The 16,187-nt window shown below is 49.6% G+C and overlaps 2 protein-coding genes across 2 annotated transcripts; one reads left to right on the top strand and one right to left on the bottom strand.

Annotated features, from left to right (window-relative positions):
- Window positions 1-1,561: 1,561 nt before the first annotated feature.
- On the bottom strand, window positions 1,562-3,589 carry LOC311197492 (olfactory receptor 14A16-like; the record flags this gene model as incomplete). The annotated part of the gene is made up of 2 exons (XM_084271255.1): window positions 1,562-1,600; window positions 2,780-3,589. The coding sequence occupies 2 exons, from the start codon at window positions 3,587-3,589 to the stop codon at window positions 1,562-1,564; spliced, it is 849 nt and encodes a 282-aa protein (XP_084127381.1).
- An 11,055-nt stretch (window positions 3,590-14,644) lies between these two features.
- Window positions 14,645-15,568, top strand: LOC311197491 (olfactory receptor 14A16-like; the record flags this gene model as incomplete). Its single annotated transcript, XM_084271254.1, has 1 exon — window positions 14,645-15,568. One exon carries the CDS (start codon window positions 14,645-14,647, stop codon window positions 15,566-15,568), a length of 924 nt encoding a protein of 307 aa, XP_084127380.1.
- Window positions 15,569-16,187: the final 619 nt, after the last annotated feature.

Here is a 16,187-nt window from a genome sequence, read left to right as displayed (position 1 = left end):
CACACCTCAGATATCAAGAGGAGAATGATAAAACCTCTCAAGAAGTTAAGTCAGGAATAATGCCCAAAGCACCTTGAAGCATTAATAGGTCCCACTGGCAGCCATTCCTGACAAAGCCTCCCCATGGGCTCGTTAGAGCAGACAACTGGAGGCCATGAGGACAAACACAGGCAAAGCACAGGCAGCTCTGATGCTGAGGACACCCTGGCTTGGTATGATGAAGCAGAAATGCCAAGCACTGACCCCCAGCCCCTGGGCACAGTGATCCTGACCCTCACCTGTGTCTCAGGGCTCCTCCTTGGGATGTGAGGAGTATGTCACCAAGGGAAGGACAGGGGTAATACAGATGGTGGCCTACCCGTTGGTGTGTTCAAGGATGCACCAATGCTCTATGTCTGTGAAGACAATGTGTCTTTGTGGCAGGGACATCAGCCACAGCCAAGGGGGAAAAGACCTCATTTCTATCAGGCCTTTTCAGCCTGGATAGCACCCTTAGCCATCTGCCCCAAAGCCCATCCCGCACTGCCCCATACCTTTGCCTGTTTCACTGCAGGCACCCAATGCACTTCCCCACTTTGGTCTCAACCCATGATGTCTCTGCCTGTACTGCTGTCTCTCCCTCCTCACCAGCTGTTCCCACAAACACAAAGCCACCAGCTCATCCACACTTCCTCAGAGTGAATTTAAGCACCACATCACTGTCCTCAAAATGACATTACTTTATCCTCATGCCCACTCTGACCTTCAAAGCTGCAGTTTCACCTTGACTTCCTTTCTTATGTTCTTTCCCTGTAGCACAGAAAGGGCTTCCCTCAGCCTCCCCTTCCCCAGGCTAAAGAAGCCCAGGTGTCTCAGCCTCTCCACACAAGACCCCTAACTGTATCTTGGCAGACTTTATTGGACCACATTACAGTTCCTCCCCATTCCTCCAGACTGGAGAGCCCACACTGGGACTGACTGCTCCAGAGGTGGCCTCACTGGGGCTGAGTCCAGATGGACAAGAAGGGCACTTGTCTGTGTGGCCACCTTCCTTCCATTGCAGCCCAATGTGCTCATGGCCTGTTGAGCACCTCTGACTGCTACAGCATCCCTTGGAATGCCCAAATTCTACTCCTTGTGACCGGTTCCCCATCTAGTCGTGTCTGAGCTGCCTTGATGTGCGGGTGTTGTGGTGGAAACTTTTGTCATCTCCCTTGAAGTTTTAAGATTTGAGAGAGAGAGAGTGCAGCAGGGGAAGGAGGTGTGGATTTCCACCCCCCCCAGCTAAGAAGGAAAACAACTCCAGAGGAACTGACTGAAACCCCCTTCCCTCAGTCCTTGCCCCGCCCTGTGCCACTGTGGGGGGGACGATGGGAGAGAAATCATGACTAAAGTGAAGTCTGCTAAGAAGGGAAGGGTGAGGGAAGGTGCTTTAAGACCTGGCAACTCTTCTCATTACCTGACTCTGGCATCACTGGGTGTGTAGCTCTAGTGTAATAAATTAGTTTTCTTTCCTATATTCTGTGTTGAGTCTGTTTTGCCTGTGACACTAATTGCAGGGTGATTGCTCTCTGTCCTTATCTCAAATCCTTAGCCTCCCAATATCTATGTTCTCCCCTTTCTGGATGAAAAGGGGAGTGATAGGGGGATTTTGATGGGCATTTGGCCTCTAGCCAGGGCCAAACCACTGCAGCCCTCAACAGACCGTGGAGAGGCATAAAGTCCCTGTATTACACATGAAAAACCTGTTGGGGAAGACACTCTGGGTTGTTCCTTCTCCAGACAAAGGCAAACCCATTGATGGGATTGCTTTTGCTCAGGGACCTGGGTGCACTTGGTGGGGGATGCGAAAGGATGGGGAAGTCCATTGTGTACCCCAAGGGGGTTTAGTTCTAGGAAAGGACAGCCAGTAATTTTTTGGTGTATAAATAAATCTGTCCATGGCAGATGTTCAACATAATAGATCAATGATGTTATGAATGTCCCCAGTCCTCTGAAAATGTAAGATCCGGCCATGATGTAGATGGTGTGGAAAAAGGGGTGGATAATGTCCTGGTTCTGGCCAGGTGAGAGTTAACCTCCCCAAGCAGCCAGCACAGGTGATCTGAGTTCACCTGGGCTGTTTTCCACACCACCTGGCACCACTTCTACATAAAAGAAGCTGGTTGGGGAAGGGTATAGGCTTGGTGCCTCCAGAAGAGTCAGTCAGTCTGTGTGACTTTCCTTTCAGGCAGTACTCTATGATTGTCAGGTAAACAAGGTACCCTGTGTTAGCACTGGGTGTAACTGGCCATTATTGTTCTACATTCATGGTGAATTTTGTCAGTAAACTGTCCTTATCTGGTCCTGTCACGGTGGGAAAGCATTGCCATTAGAGACAAGTACTCCAGTTGCTCAGCTGATGAAAATGTTCTTGTAAAATTTTTATTAATAAAAGGGTGAAAAAAAGAGGAAAATTATGGCTCTGTGGAAGCAGACATGATGCAAAGAGAGCACAGCTCATCCTTAAACGGAAGAGCAGGTGATACTGCATTAGGAAGGGGATGAACATTGACCATGTTACTATAGCTTAGAAAAACAAGAGGGAAACCAATAACTACCAACTAAAACCCCTATTAAATATGAGCTGATCATAACAGGAGTTACATTGTCAGTGGTATTCAGAAGACAAGCAGTTTATTGCTGCATAGAAACGTCCAGTCATCAGTTTCCACATGGCATTCTTGAGCTCCTGGTTCCTCATGCTGTAGATGAGGGGGTTCACTGCTGGTGGAAACACTGTGTAAAGAAATGCCAATACCAGGTCCAATGACAGGGAGGAGATGGAGGGGGGCTTCAGGTGGGCAAACACACCAGTGATAATAAACAGGGAGACCACGGCCAGGTGAGGGAGGCAGGTGGAAAAGGCTTTGTGCCGTCCCTGCTGCGAGGGGATCCTCAGCACAGCCCTGAAGATCTGCACATAGGACACCACAATGAACACAAAACACCCAAAAGCTAGAACAGCACAGACCACAACGAAGCCAGTTTCCCTGAGGTAGGCATCAGAGCAGGAGAGCTTGAGGATCGGGGGGATTTCACAGAAGAACTGGTCAACAGCATTGCCATGGCAGAGGGGCACTGAAAATGTACTGGATGTATGCAGAACAGAATTGAGAAACCCACTGGCCCAGGCAGCTGCTGCCATGTGGACACAAGCTCTGCTGCCCAGGAGGGTCGCGTAGTGCAGGGGGTGGCAGATGGCAACGTAGCGGTCATAGGCCATGACAGTGAGGAGACAGAGCTCTGTTGAGATCAAAAATATAAAGAAAAAGAGTTGAGCCCCACATCCTGTGTAGGAAATGGCCCTGGTGTCCCACAAGGAATTGGCCATGGATTTGGGAACAGTGGTAGTGATGCAGCCAAGGTCAAGAACAGAGAGGTTGAGGAGGAAGAAGTACATGGGGGTGTGGAGGTGGTGGTCACAGGCTATGGTGATGATGATGAGGCCATTGCCCAGGAGAGCAGCCAGGTAGATGCCCATGAAGAGCCAGAAGTGCAGGATCTGCAGCTCCCGTGTGTCTGCAACGGGCAGGAGGAGGAACTGGCTGATGGAGCTGCTGTTGGACATCTGCTGCCATCAACTGTAGAGACCTGTCAGAGGTGGAAAAGGGAAAGAGAATTTAGGGAATCTTTCTTTAAGGAAAATCCCTTCCACTACTTATGGAATGCCCTCAGGTTGACTCTGTATTTAGGGAGAATTTTGGCAGGTCCCTTTTGGGAGGTCTGCTTTGTGCTGGCTTGAGTCTACCACTGCTGCAAAGAGGGAAGTCCTACAGATTGGGGTCCTGAAGAGAGGGACATCTCAAGGTCATCCTCACCAATGGATGTGCCCAGAGCCCCAGGTAACCAGGGGACAAAGGCAGCAAGGACAGGAGAGAAAACAGGGAGAAATGCTCCAGCCATGGCTGGAAGTACAGGGACAGACAGACAGACAGGCTCTCAGGAGTTTTTCCTCTCTGTGCGTTGGGCTGCCAAGGAGAAGACTCAGCCTGAAACCCTGGAACTCTGTGTGCAGAGTCTGTGCTGGGTGACAGAAACCATGGGGTCGGTGAGAGAAAGGGCCTGCACTGTGGGGGATGTCAGGGAGGTACCAAATCCCCACTGTCAAGGCATTGCTGGGAGCAGCTCCTTCTCCCTCCCTGTAATGTCTCTGCTGCCTGGAGCTGTCCCTGCAGCTGCTTCTCTTTGCACATGTCACCTCCTGCTCTGTGCTCACAGACCTCATCCAACGTGCCCTGTACTCTGCTCCGCTTTGCAGACCCCTCCTGGCATCAGGGCACTGCCCTGGGAACCTCTGTGTGTGCAGGGCTCAGGAGATGCTCTGACAAGTCCTAATGACCAACGAGTTTGCACTGCCTGCTGCAAAGTTATCAAGAAAAGCTCAGCTCCCGCTTCCCACCCAGTCACCAAGAGCAGAAAACTCAAAGCAAAGTCTCTTTACCTTTCTTCTCCAGTGAGCTCTCAGCATCCATCAGCTCTCTCAGCCTCACAGGTCTCCCCTCGGTGCCTACAGGCAGTGTCCCCAGCCCTGTGTGCTTGGCAGAGGAGCTGCTCCTGGGTAGAGCTGTCTCTCTGCAGCGCTGCTGGGCTGCCACGAGCTTTTTCCATCCCAGGAGCCCAGCCCAGCTCAGCAGAGGACCAGTTCTTGTAGGCTCCCTCCTGGTGTCTCAGGCCTCATGGGGATCATTCTATGACCTCATCTCTGAGATCAATCTGCCTGGGAGCAGAATGATCAGGACAGGGAGAAATCATGCAGGGAGAAAGCTCAGGGGGAGGTCATGCAGCTGTTACTCTCATTGGCAATACAGACTTGACAACAACAATAAAATCAATCTAATTCATTACTCAATCCAAAGAGAGCTGAGAAATGAGAACAAAACCTAAAGAAATGAAATGTTAAACACCCACCTATGACCTTCCCTTCATATCCCAGGGTCCACTTCACACTTTAACTCTCTACTGTCTCTGACTGAGGGGCACTGGGGGACAGGGAATGGGGGTTGGGGTCTGTTCATCACACATCATCCCAGCTGCTCCTTCCTGGTCAGGGGGAGGACTCCTCACAGTCTCCCCTTGCTCCAGCATTGGGTCCCACCCGCAGGAGACAGTCCTCCATGAACCCCTCCAACGTGAGTCCTTCCCACATGGCTTCAGATCATCACCAGCTGCTCCAGGGTGGGTCACTTTAATGGGCTGCCCTCCTTCAGCAACAGACTGCTCCAGCCTGGGTCCTCCACAGCCCTGCCAGCAAACCTGCTCCAGCACAGGCTTCCTATGAGGTCACAGCCTCCTTCAGTGTCCTCACATGCTCAACACTGGGGACTTCTACAGGCTGCAGGTAGAATCGTTGTTCCACACCATCCAGCATGGGCTGCGGGGTACAGCCTCATTCACCATGGTCTTCTCCATGGGCTGTAGGGGAATCTCTGCAATGAGGCTTGGAGGACCTTCTCCCCCTATATCACTGACCTCGTTCTCTGCAAAGTCCCTTACACTTTCTCACTCCTTTCTCTGGTAGCAAAAAGCAGCTGCTGGTTTTTATTTCCCTTTTTAAAAATACTGTCACAGTGTTGCTTTTCATAATGCTCTGCTCCCCATGGCCAATACATTGTCACTGCCCCTCTGCAAGGGCAATGCCTGTGACTAGTTCTTCTGAGAAATCTCCCAGATCCTCAAGCTCTCTCACTCATGGTCCTACCTCAGTTAAATTGTAATTAGGGCATATCTAGCTTTTGGGTGTTTTGTGTTCATCGTGGTGTCCTATGTGCAGATCTTCAGGGCTGTGCTGAGGATCCCCTCGCAGCAGGGACGGCACAAAGCCTTTTCCACCTGCCTCCCTCACCTGGCCGTGGTCTCCCTGTTCCTCATCACTGCTGTGTTCACCCACCTGAAGTTCCCCTCCATCGTTTGCACCTGGTAGTGACAATTTTTAGTCAGTGGTTCCTCCAGAAGTGAAATTCCTCATCTACAGCCTGAGGAACCAGGAGCCCAATGATGCTGTTTGGAAAGTGATGACTGGATGTCTCTAAGCAGCAATAAACTGCTCACTCTGCGTATCACTGGCCATGTAACTCACGTTAGGACCAGTCTGTATTTAGTAGGGTTTTTAACTGTTGGGTTTGGTGGGGTTTTTTTTCCCCTTCTAGTTTGTCTAAGCTTTAATAACACGGACCACCTTCATCCCATTGCTAATGCAGTATCTCCTGGTCTTGTGTGACCCAGACACTGAGTAATGATGTGCTGGGCTCTCTTTCCATCCTGTCTGCCTGGAAAGGTGCACAACTTTTTCTTCCTTTTTTTCCCCCCTGACATTTATAAAATTTTACAAGCACACTTGCATCACCTGAACCACTCAACTATGTTTCTGAAATGGCAATGTTTTCCCACCATGACAGAAGGGGAATTTCCTGGAATTGTGCAGTAGAATCATAGAATCACTTAAGTTGGAAGTGGCCTTTATGATCATTGAGTCCAACCAAAGCCTAACCCTGCCTAGTCCACCTCTAGGCCATGTCCTCAAGCACAACATCTATAGGAACCTTTTAAATCCCTCCAGGGATGGTGACTCCACCACTTTCCTGGGAAGCCTGTTCCAATACTTGACTAATGTTTCAGTAATGAAATTCTTCCTGATATCCAACCTAAATCTCCCTGGTGCAATTTGAAACCATTCCCTCTCATCTTATCATGTTACCTGAGAGAAGGCACTGGCTCTCACCTCTCTACATTCCTCCTTGCAGGTAGTTGTAGAGAGCGGCAAGGTCTCCCCCTCAGCCTCCTTTTCTCAAGGCTAAAATGCCCCAGTTGCCTCAGCTGCTCCTCACAGGACTTGTGCTTCAAATCCTTCATCCACTTTCTTGCCCTTCTCTGGACACGCTACAGCATCTCAGTGTCCTTCTTGTAGTGAGGGGCCCAAACCGGACACAGTACTTGAGGTTCAGCCTCACCACAGCTGAGGATAATGGAATAATCACTTCCCTACTCTAGCTGGTCACACTATTCCTGATCCAGGCCAGGATGCTGTTGGCTGCCTTGGCCACCTGGGCACAGTGCTGGCTCATGTCCAGCCAAGGTATATCCACGGACACCCCCAGATCCTTTTGCTCCAGGGAGCTCTCCAACCACTCTGACCCAGGCCTGTAGCATTGCCTGGGGTTATTCTGATCAAAATGCAGGACCTGGCACTTGGCCACAATAACCCAAGAACCTCATACAATTGGCCTCTGCCCATCGATCCAGCCTGTCCAGATCACTCTTCACAGCCTACATGTCATCCAGAAATTAATACTCCCACACAATTTGGTGTCATCTGCAAACTTACTGAGGGTGCATTCGATCCCCTTGTCCAGATCATGAATAAAGATGTTAAAGAGGACAGGCCCCAGCACTGAGTCCTGGAGAATATACCTTGTGACTTGCTGCCAGCTGGATTTAACTCAGTTCACTACAAGTCTTTGGGCCTGGCTGCCCAGCCAGTTTCTAACCCAGCACAGAGTGTACACATCGAATCCATGAGCGGGTAGTTTCTCCAGTGGGGGAAATGCTTTGGGAGACAGTGATGAAGGCTTCACTGAAATCTGGGTAGACCACATCCACAGCCTTCCCCTCATCCACTGAGCATGTCACCTTGTCATAGAAGGAGATCAGGTTGGTCCATCACAATCTGCCTTTCCTAAACCCATGCTGACTGGGCCTGATCACCTGAGTGTCCTGCATGTGCTGCATGATGGGACTCAAGATGACCTGTTCCATTACCTTCCACAGAACTGAGGTCAGGCTGACAGGCCTGCAGTTCCCTGGGACTCCCTCTGGCCTCTCTTCAGGATGGGCGTTGCAGCTGCTTGTGTTTTTTTTCTCCTATGTGTGATTCCCAGAGGCTCTGTGACCATCGCAGATTCACTCGGCCCTGGTCAGTAGCACCTATGGACTTGAACTGGCCGATGTTTACTCTTCAGGACCTGCAGAGAGCTCTAGCTGTTCCTTACACCAGACATTTTCTGCAGCCCCAGTTCTCTCCCAGCACCCAGCTACACAAAACTGCGACAGTCACAAAATCCTTACCTCACAATCCAATTAACTCACAATCTAACTGTCAAATTCCTTACCTCACAAAGTATCTATCAATCTCCTGACCTCACAATCTATTTCTCAGTCAATCTCTTTACCTGACAGTCTATCTATGAATCAATCTCCTTACCTCACAAACTCCTTACCTCAAAATCCCCTTTCCTCACAATCCCCTTACCTCATAATCTATGTATCAGTCTCTTTACCTCACAACCAATATATCAGTCAATCTACTTACCTTATATCTCTCTATCAGTCAATCCCCTTACATCAAAATCCCTTTACCTCACAATCCCCTTACCTCACAATCCCTTTACATCACAATCCCTTTACCTCACAATCTATTAGTTACTCTCCTTACCACACATTCTATCTCAGTCCATCCCGATACCTCACAATCTATCTGTCGATCAATCCTGTGACTTCTTAATCCCCTTACCTCACAATCATTTTACCTCAAAATCCCCTTACCTCAAAATCCCCTTACCTCATAATCTATCAATCTCCTTACCTCACAATCTGTTTATCGGTCTATCAGCTTACCTCAGTATCTATATGTCATTCAATCTCTCTACTTTACAGTCTATCTATCAGTCAATCCCCTTCCCTCATCTTTCAATATATCAGTCAATCCCCTTGCCTCACAATCTATCAGTCACAGAGTCACAGAATCATAGGGGTTGGAGGGACCACAAGAGATCATCGGGTCCAGCCCCCTGCCCAAGTAGGTTCCCTAGGACAGGTCGCGCAGGTCAGTGTCCAGAGGGGTCTTGAATATCTCCAGAGAGGGACACTTCACAACCCCCCTGGGCAGCCTGTCCCAGGGCTCTGTCACCCTCACTGTGGAAAAGTCTTTCCGCATGTTGGAGCACTTCCTGTGCTCCAAATTGAAAACATCACCACTTGTCCTGTCTCCACAGACCATTGAAAAGACGCTGGCCATTTCCCCCTGTGTCCCACACTTCAGATACTTATAAACATTAATAAGATCCTCTCTTAACCTTCTTTTCTCAAGGCTGAACAGTCCCAGTTCTTTCAGCCTATCCCCATAGGGGAGATGCTACAGTCCTCTAATCATCTTCATAGCCCTCTGCTGGATTCTCTCCAGGAGATCCCTGTCTATTTTATTCCAGGGAGCCCAGAAGTGGACACAATACTCGAGGTGGGTCCTGACAAGGGAAGAGTAGAGGGGGAGGATCACCTCTTTTGTCTGTCTTGCCCCCTAGGATCCTATTGGCTCTCTCAGCCACAAGAGCACACTGCTGGCTCATGGCCAACCTGTCACTGACCAGGACACTCAGATCCTTCTCCACTGAGCTCTTCTCCAGCAAGTCACCCCCAGCCTGTACTGAAATGAACAGATGTTCCTTCCCAGATGCCAGACTTCACACTTGCTTTTGTTGAACCTCGTCTGGTTTCTCCCTGCCCAGCTCTCCAGCCTGTCCAGGTCTCCCTGGATGGCAGCGCAGTGTTCCTGCGTATCAGCCACTCCTACCAGCTTTGTACCATCTGGTACTTGCTGAGGGTGGATGCTGTTCCCTCATCAAGGTCGTCAATGAAGATATTAAACAGGACTGGACCCAACACCGAGCTCTGGGGAACACCGCTAGTCCAGTCAGACTCTGCTCCACTTATCACCACCCTCTGGGCTCGGTCCGACAGCCAGTTCTCAACCCACCTCACTGTCCACTCATCTATCCCATGCTCTCTCAGCTTTGCTATCAGGATGTCATGGGAGACAGTATCAAAAGCCTTGCTGAAGTCAAGCATCCACTGCTCTCCCTCCAACTACCCAGCCTGTCATGAGATCGTAGAAGGCTATGAGATTGATCAAGCATGATTTCCCCTTGGTGAATCCCTGCTGACTGCTCCTCATGACCTTCTTCTCTTCCAATCTTGGAGATGGCATCCAGAACAAGCTGTTCCATTACCTTTCCTGGGACAGAGGTGAGGCTGACTGGCCTATAGTTGCCAGGATCCTCTTCCTTGCCCTTTTTAAAGACTGGAGTGACATTGGCTATCCTCCAGTCTTCAGGCACTTCTCCTGTCCTCCAAAACCTGTTGAAGATGATAGAGAGCAGCTCAGCAATCACCTCCGCCAGCTCCCTCAGCACACGTGGATATAACCCATCTGGGCCCATGGTTTTGTGTGCATTAATCCCTTTGAGCCACTCCTGGACCTCCCCCACCTCAACCAGAGGGAAATTCTTCATTTCCCAAACACTCCAACTTTCATCCAGTGTCTGTGGGTCCCGAGGGGCCTTTGAAGTGAAGACCGAAGCAAAGGCAGCATTCAGTATCTCCACCTTCTCAGCATCCCCCGTTACCAGGACACCTGCCTTTTTCAGCAGGGGCCCTATGTTATCCCTGGTCATCCTCTTACTATTCACATATGTGAAAAAACCCTTTTTATTATCCTTTATGTCCGTTGCCAGCTTCACTCCCAAGAGGGCTTTAGCCTTCCTAGTTGCATCCTTACAGGCCCTGACAACTTTCCTGTATTCTTCCCAGGTGCTCAGACCCTTTTTCCAGAGCTCATAGACCTTCTGCCTCTCTTTGAGTTTACCCAATAGCTCTGTGTTCATCCATGCAGGTCTTCTGCCTCTCTTTCCTGATTTCTTGCTGAAAGGGATGCATCGTTCCTGTGCTTTGAAGAAGCACTGTTTGAATAATAGCCAGCTCTCTCAGGCTCCCATTCCTTCTAACAGCGTAGCCCATGGGACAGCTCCTATTAGATTTCAGAGGAGATCCAAGTTAGCTCTTCCAAAATTCAGGGTAGCAACTCCTCCACCTTGCTTCTCTAGCCTGTCTTTCCTAAAAAGCACACAGCCATCCATGACAGCGTGCCAGTCACCCAGGCTGCCTCACCACGTCTCTATGATTGCAATGGGATCGTGGCCCTGTGACTGCACAATGATCTCTGACTCTTCCTGTTTATGACCCGTGCTACGCGCATTCATATAGAGGCACTTTAGGGGGGCAGCAGATGCAGGTATCCTCAACAGGTCACAGGGATATTTCCAATAGGGGACGGGCAATGGTGGCTCCACTGAGGAGTCCTCAGGGCAATCCACAGAATTTTCCCTACTATCACCAAGAACAACATGATTTTCTTAATCATTGCTGTTCTCCAGAAGCCTTCTGGATGGGTTCAGCCCTCCTATGTTGACCCTCAGGCAGCTACCAGAGTGGTTCTGTTTCAAGATGAGGAGCAGCAGGCTGTGAGGAAATAAGGCGTCTTCCAGTGTTCCACTCCAACATAACTTAGAAAGTATTTCTTCTTTTTATTTCTTATTTAGCACGTGCTTTAACAACTATTGCTGTCATTTTGTTAGAAGCACCTCAAGTTAGGAGATCTATGTGCAAAAACATGTGAACCATTAATAAAATGGAGCTTCCCCTAAAACAGACCTTGAGAAACTCTGGGATTTGATGAACAGAAAGATCAGGAAGGTTTTCAATCAGAAGAGATCTTCTCCTCCTGACCTTATTTTGGATGGGGTGGAATTAATTTTACTGTCGGTGTCCCCTACAATTCTGAGGTTTGGATTTGTAAGCAAAAAAGTCTAACTAAACATGTTTGTTCCTTGCTGAGAATTTCTTGCACAGCATCAAGGCCTTTTGTCTAACTCTGCCCCAGAAATGATTGAACTGTGAGTGCACAAGTAGCTGGAAGGGGACAGAACAGGCCCAGCTGACCATAACTGACCTACAGGATTACCCATATTGTATAACTACAGGAGTGAGCCCACTGTTGTGTTGCACTTGTTGTCTGCAAAGGTGGCCTAGTTTCAGCCAGGATAGAGTGAATTTTATTTTCTGGCTCTACCAGCAGCCACCTTCAAAAATGCTAAACATCCAGCAATATATTCCCAATAAAAGCTGTGAGGGATGCAAGATGTTCCTGGCCTGAAACCTCCACAGAAAAAGGTGGCAGCCCCATTTCTTCCAAGGAAACGGTCCTGATTGTACCACAGATAATTTTCCAGATCTAAAAGCATCCAACTTTGAAAATGCTAAATGTCCAGTAACAGCTCTGAACCAAACATGTAAGGGCTGAAAACCATTCCTGGCCTGAAACCTACCCAGGTAGGACACTAACAACCCCAATGACACTGGAAGCTCAGGGCTTCCACACTTAAGGGTGCTGTCTTAATTGTGCCTGCCTTCCTTTTCAGACTCTACCAGAGTCCATCTTCAAAACTGAAAAATGCCCAGATATAGCTCCCCCAAACCAAAGCTGTGAGGGCCAAAAGATGTTCCTGGACTTAAACCTCCCCAGGCATCCCACAAAACAGCCCAAAACAAAACAGGTAAATACAAGAAGCCAAATCTCCCTTAAGTAGGCATCTGAGCATGCAAGGCTGAGTATCTAGGGGATTGCAGAGAAGAACTGGTCAACAGTGTTGCCCTTGCAGAGGGGTAGGGAACATGTATTGGCTGTGTGCAGCACAGCACTGAGAAACCCGCTGCAGCTCCCATGTGTCTGCAAAGGGCAGGAGGAGGAAGTGGGGAATGAAGCTGCCCTTGGACGTTCTCTGCCTCTTTGGATGAAGCCCTGCGCAAGGAGAACAAGGCAGTGAGAACTTGGGGCACTCTTCCCTGAGCAAAATGTTCTCATTAGAGACCCAAAGACTGCCTATCCAGGTGTCAGTTTGTCCTTGCAGCAGAAGGTCTATTTTTTTTTGATCTATATGACCTTTTCTGGATTGTGGTTTCCACTTCGCCCAACTGCAGAGCAGAGATTTGTAGATTTGTTTTTCCTGATTTTGTTCTGGAGAAACACCAAAAAGTTCCCAAATGCTCACTTGAATCCCCTCTTTTCAGAGGGACAGAGAAGGCTCCCTTCACCTGCCTGGGGGTCCTGTCTCATGGGGAGACAAGGAAAGGTGACTCTCCTGCCCAGCTCTGGTTTGATCAGGAGAAAGGACGCTGCTGGACAGAAGGATTTCTCCTCAGCTGATGAAGGGAACGTCAGAGATGAGATCATAGAGTGATCCCCATGAGGCCTGAGACACCAGGAGGGAGCTTAGAAGAACTGGTCTTCTCCTGCTGAGCTGAGTCAGGCTGCTGGGATGGAGGGAGCTCACTGCAACATAGCAGCCCTGACAAGAGACAGCTCTGCCCAGGAGCAGCTCCTCTGCCAAGCACACAGGGCTAGGGACACTGCCTGGAGGCACCAAGGGGAGACCTGTGAGGCTGAGAGAGCTGATGGATGCTGAGAGTTCACTGGAGGAGAAATCTCCACAGCCTCTCCCTGGTATGTCTGTGGGTGCAGGGCAGTGCAGGTTCTGTTCCTGGAGGGATCTCCTAAAGTTGGGACATGGGGCAGTGTCTGGGGTCTGTCAGGAGGACAGGTTCTCTATAGGACCCGAAAGTGCTGCCTGGAAGGGATGCCCTTCTGCCCCATCAGAGGCACAGGTCAGGACAGCTGTCTTCTCCTGGGCATGGCTGCAGAGGTGTGAAGCAGCGTGTGCACCCAGGGGTGCCCAGGGCTGTCCTTGTGAGCAGGGTCCCTGCGCCCCTTGGCTGTGTAGTGGGGCAAGGACTCTGCTGCTGCCAGGGTCAAAACTCCCAACTCCAGCCGATCCTTGGAACTTCCCAAGGAGATTTCAAGAAAACCAGTCCAGGGAAAAAGACTTTGCTTTGAATTTTCTGCTCTTTTGCACAGGGTGGAAAGTGGGAGCTGAGCTTTTCTTGATAACTTTGAGGGCAGTGCAAACTCATTTGTCTTTAGGACTTGTCAGAGCTTCTCCTGAGCCCTGCACACATAGAGGTCCTCTGGGGCAGTGCCCTGATGCCAGGAGGGGTCTGCAGAGCAGAGCTGAGCACAGGGCAGGTTGGATGAGGTCTGTAAGCACAGAGCGGGAGGTGACATGGGCAAAGAGAAAAAGCTGCAGGGACAGCTCCAGGCAGCAGAGACATTGGCAGGGAGGGAAAGGAGCTGCTATCAGACATGCCCTGGCAGTGGGGATTTGGTACCTCCCTGACATCCCCTGCCGTACAGACACTGATGTACTAAAGGGAACAGCAGGGTGTGGTCACAGAGCGTCCAGCACAGGGCAGCTGAGAGCAGGGCTGATGGACACAGCAGCTCTCCCCACTCTGCACTCAGGGGAAGGTTTCACTGGCACTGCAGCAGCAATGTCAGAGAGTTCTGACAGAAGAAACACTCCTCAGGTGCAGTCAGGAGAAAAACAAAGCTCCAAAGCTCTGCTCTGCTGTCAGGTGAAACTGGAGTGACAGTGCTGAAAAGCTCCTTCCTATCGACAGGGAATTTATTCTGAGATCACACCATCCTTCTATTTACTGACTGCTGCCAGGCAGGACTGAGTTCTCAAGAGCCCACAGCTGACCCTCCTCGCAGCAGTGGCACGTTCAAGGGAAGACAAAAAACAGACCTCCCAAAATTGACCAGCCAAAACTCTTCCTGAATCCAGAGAGTCAATCTGAGGGTATTTCCTAAGAACTGGAAAAGGTTTTCCTCAAAGAAGAGTTCCCTCACTTCTCACTGCCTTTTCCTCCTTGGACAGGTCTCCACACTTGACAGCAGCAGATGTCCAACAGCAGCTCCATCAGCCAGTTCCTCCTCCTGGCCTTTGCACACACACGGGAGCTGCAGCTCCTGCACTTCTGCCTCTTCCTGGGCATCTACCTGGCTGCTCTCCTGGGCAATGGCCTCATCATCATCACCATAGCCTGTGATCACCACCTCCACACCCCCATGTACTTCTTCCTCCTCAACCTCTCTCTTACTGACCTTGGCTGTATCTCCACCACTGTTCCCAAATCCATGGCCAATTCCTTGTGGGACACCAGGGCCATTTCCTACACAGGATGTGTGGCTCAACTCTTCTTCTTTTTATTTTTGATCTCCACAGAGTACTTTCTCCTCACTGTCATGGCCTATGACCGCTACGTTGCCATCTGCCACCCCCTGCACTACGGGACCCTCCTGAGCAGCAGAGCTTGTGTCCACATGGCAGCAGCTGCCTGGGGTGGTGGGTTTCTCTATTCCATGTTTCACACAATCAATACATTTTCACTGCCCCTCTGCCATGGCAATGCCCTTGACCAGTTCTTCTGTGAAATCCCCCAGATCCTCAAGCTCTCCTGCTCAGATGCCTACCTCAGGGAAACTGGACTCATTGTGGTCAGTGCCTGTTTAGTTTTTGGCTGTTTTGTGTTCATTGTGGTGTCCTATGTGCAGATCTTCAGGGCTGTGCTGAGGATCCCCTCGCAGCAGGGACAGCACAAAGCCTTTTCCACCTGCCTCCCTCACCTGGCCGTGGTCTCCCTGTTTGTCAGCAGTGTCCTGTTTGCCTACATGAAGCCCCCCTTCATCTCCTCCTTTTTTCTTGACCTGTTTGCATCATTTCTTTACTCTGTGGTTCCACCAGCAGTGAACCCCCTCATCTACAGCATAAGGAACCAGGAGCTCAAGGATGCCATGTGGAAACTGAAGACTGGATATATCTAAGTTCCAAGAAACTCCTCATCTTCTTCTAGGGCCCGGTGGCAACGGAACTCACGTTATAACCAGTCTGTGTTTAGTAGGTTTTTAGTTTTAGGGGTTATTTTCTTCTAGCTGTAAATGTTCAAGCCATTCCTGACACTGTATCCTCCTGTCTTCTGTGACTCAGACACTGCATAATGATGAGCTGTGCACTCTTTGCACTATGTCTGCCTGCAAATGGCCACAACTTTTCATTCTTTCATTTTGTTTTTTTTTTTCTTACATCTATAAAAAGAAATTACAAATCATCAGCTGAATCACTTGACTACTTGTCTGGAATGTCAATGCTTTCCCACCATGACAGAATGGGAATTTCTAGGATTTGTACCCACAGCAGCAGAAGAAATATTCAACTTTCCCTGTACCGGCATTACCACCAGTCTGACTCTTTCATCTCCATAGTCTTTCAGGTGTTTCCACGTCTCCTGATTATGTGGCTATGCCTAAGGGCATCTTTTCTGGATAATTAATCTGATGTATCCTCACTGGATTCCATCTCTGCTTGCTCTTTTGTCATTCAGATGCCACTCACCTCTCTAACTTCTTTCAGTTTCAGAGAACTGGAAAATGTCCCATCTTTCAG

The sequence above is a fragment of the Gallinula chloropus genome (genome assembly GCF_964237585.1).
Source record: "Gallinula chloropus genome assembly, chromosome: 15".
NCBI classification, from domain to species: Eukaryota; Metazoa; Chordata; class Aves; order Gruiformes; family Rallidae; genus Gallinula; species Gallinula chloropus.
The sequence above is the reverse complement of the archived record's forward strand: the minus strand, read 5'-3'. Positions and strand labels throughout refer to the sequence as shown.